The sequence below is a fragment of the Grampus griseus genome (genome assembly GCF_964374135.1).
Source record: "Grampus griseus genome assembly, chromosome: 6".
NCBI classification, from domain to species: domain Eukaryota; kingdom Metazoa; phylum Chordata; class Mammalia; order Artiodactyla; family Delphinidae; genus Grampus; species Grampus griseus.
In genome coordinates this window covers 33,529,083-33,532,068 of record NC_139000.1, presented here as the reverse complement: position 1 = coordinate 33,532,068, position 2,986 = coordinate 33,529,083, and the positions used below count along the sequence as shown (strand labels likewise).

The 2,986-nt window shown below is 50.8% G+C and overlaps 1 protein-coding gene across 1 annotated transcript in view; it reads right to left on the bottom strand.

Moving 5' to 3' along the window:
* Positions 1-1,777: 1,777 nt before the first annotated feature.
* CORO2A (coronin 2A) overlaps positions 1,778-2,986 on the bottom strand; it is a 56,455-nt gene continuing 55,246 nt past the window's right edge. The window contains 2 exon segments of the mRNA XM_082656955.1: positions 1,778-2,468; positions 2,470-2,478. Coding sequence (XP_082513081.1) covers positions 2,258-2,468; positions 2,470-2,478 — 220 coding nt within the window. The 3' untranslated portion in view covers positions 1,778-2,257.

The following is a 2,986-nucleotide window of genomic DNA, read 5'->3' as shown; positions in this document are numbered from 1 at the left end:
TCGAGGAGGCATGTGGGAAGCTCTCCAGACTGGCCCCACCTCCATGCCTTGCAGCCAGTGCCTTTTGGGCTTGATGATTCTTCATTCTCTGAGGTTAGGTCTTCTCTTCTGAACTTGGGGATAATAACACCTAGCTGACCCGTATTAGAGTAGAATGTGTCAGTGATTGAGGGTGGGAGTGCTTTGTAAACTGTGACATGCTGGCCGCAAATGAGGTGGGAAAGGTAACCCCATCCAGTGGAGCTCTGCTCCCCTGACAATGCCTGGGATTTGGCCTTTGGCAAGCTTGGCAGGCCCCAGTGACTGAGTAAACCCGACAAGGAACATGGGCACCTGGTGTGTGTGGGCAAACAAGGGGACGCAGCCATGGCTCGGGGAGGGGGCAGTCGGGAGCACAGAGCCCTCACTGTGCTGCAGTCTGGGTCCCAGAGACACCCAGGACAATGCTTCTTGACTTTTTTTAGGAGTTTCTAGCATGGACTTAGAAGACAGGGTTGAAGTCCCAGATCCTGTCTGCACTCACTGTCCTCATCTTTACTGCAAATAGGTACAGAGGGACTAGCCCAGCGGGTCTCTGTCCTCTCTGTATTGCAGAATTACCTGGGAACTTATAAAAACATACACAAGGTCAGGCCCTACTCTGGAGATTCGGCTCCAGTTGGTCTGAGGTTGGGCCTGGGTATCTGTATTTCCTGAAGGCTCCCAAGGGGATTCTAAGGGGATTCTAAGGGGATTCTAGCCTGGGTTGAAACCTACCAGGCTAGGTGGCCTCCTGCAGTTCCCATCTTAGCTCCAGGATCGCCCTGTGCAATGGACAAACTCATCGTCTGCATAGCCTTGGTAAAGAGGGGCACATTTAACTTCCAACATTCCCCGTCTCTAGCTGGGTTGTTGTACTGACCACTGAGAAGGAGAGAACCTTAAAGGGCTCAGAATACAGATTCACAAAGGAGGGACACAGAAAAACTCTCAGGCTGCAAGGGAAGTCAGGGCCATCTGGTCCCGCTTCCTTGCCTAGTACAGTCATCCTTCTCCAGAAACCCTCATGGCTGGGCAGCCATGGGGCTCTGCCGGCACACTTCCAGGCTGGGTCTCCCTACCTCCTGGGGACCTCTTCTATTACTTTGGGCTGAAATCTGCCTACATCATCCTGGAGGAGGCAGGCTCTGCGACCTCAGGGCTTTGGTGGTGGCAGTCAGTAGCCATGGGCACCACTCTGCTGTCTGCATCCCCACATAAGGGATAGTGTCTGCCCATATTCAGCTGATTCTGGTTGAAGAGAGAGAGGATGGCCTCCCGTCTGTGTTCTACAATTAGGCTGAACCCTGACTTACTTCCCTGAAGTTAAACTTCCTCTGCCTCTTTGTCAACGTCTTTGGAGTTCCTGCAGCAAACCCAGATCATCACCCTACAAGTAGTTTTCCTTAGGTCAAGGCCAAGGTTTCTTATCTCAGGTGGCAGATCCTATAGAGGGCAGTGCATTCCAGGGTCCCCCTTGTTCAGATGGAGAAAGTGAGACCAGAGAGGTAATGATTTGCAAGAGGTCACTGAGCAACTCAGGGGCACAGCTGAGGCCAGAACCAACAGATTCCTGCCTTGTGGGCTGAGAACTGCACATCTGCTGCATCATAAACCGCAGAAAGGCAGACCCAGGAGACCAGGAGCTCAGCCCAGCCCGGCCATGAACTCTCTGGGGACCTTGATTACTTGCCTCTCTCTGGGCCTCAGTTTCTTCACCTGTAAAATAAGGAAGTTGGGCCACGTCACTGGTTTTCAAACTTCTAATATTTTTTTAGTAGCAGAATTATGTATTCCATAGAAGCTAATATATAAAACAGAAAGAAGGGGAGCTGACTGGTAGGAATGGAGGCGGGGGCGGGCACAGCCCTCCTGACTTAGCCTTCCCCCCTTGCTATGGACCACAGTTTGAAAACCACAGGAAGGTTCACCACCTAGGACCTTCCAGCTCTAACTTTCTACAATGTTCTTCCCCTTGAGAAGTTACTGTGGACCCTTCAAAACAATTAAACAGAAGGCAAGGTATCATCTAAAAAGAGTCAATTCAGACACTGTTGTTTCAAGAAGGCAAATAGAAAATCGGCACCAGGTCCCACTGGAATCTTTCCGCGACCAAGAGTTTCATCTCTGGTAAAAAATACAGAAATAGTGGCTGTTCTCGGGGGACCTGTGGTTTGGTTCCGGACCTCCCCGTGAGCCGAGTGGTGTCCCTGAGGGCGAGGAGGGCAGAGGACCCTGCTCAGAGCCTCTCTGAGCCCATCCGCAAGTTTTTGATCTCCAGTTCCAATTGTTTGGCCTGGACCTCACGCTGGGTCACCAGCTCCCGGAGCCTTCGGATCTCATCTTGTTGCCGATAGAACATCTGCAGCAGCTGGGAAAGCACAGAGCAGAGGGGAAGGTCACCTGGGTGTCCTGGGGTCAGGACACCAGCAGAAAGCATTAAACATTGCCCCTTTTTGACTCAGAAAGGTGGGTGATTACATTTACGTGGCTGAGGCCTGAGGGGACAGCCATGGCATAGATCTTTTACAAAAACCTAGTTTTCTTCACCCAATTAATGAAAATCAAAAAGTCTTGACGTTTCAGACATTTTTTGCCTCCTTAGATTCCCCCATGGGTAGAGCAAAGGATACTTAGCCCTGAAGTCTTGGAGATTGGAGTTTTCACCACCGCTAAACTATGTGACCTCAGGCAGTTTACTTACCCTCTCTGAACTTCAATTTCCTCCTCTGGAAACTGGGGATCAGAAAACTAACCTCAGCATTATTATAACTGTTGCCACTGTATAGAACGGTACTAGATGTTGGGTGTCCCCCCTAAGGATTTCGTTATTCCACTGGGTGCTAACAACACCCCTCCGAGGGTGGTAGTATTAGTACCCCCACTCCACCACTGTGGAAACTGAAGCTGAGAGATTCAGCCATGCAGCGGAACTACTAAGCCCATGCGCCACAACTACTGAGCCTGC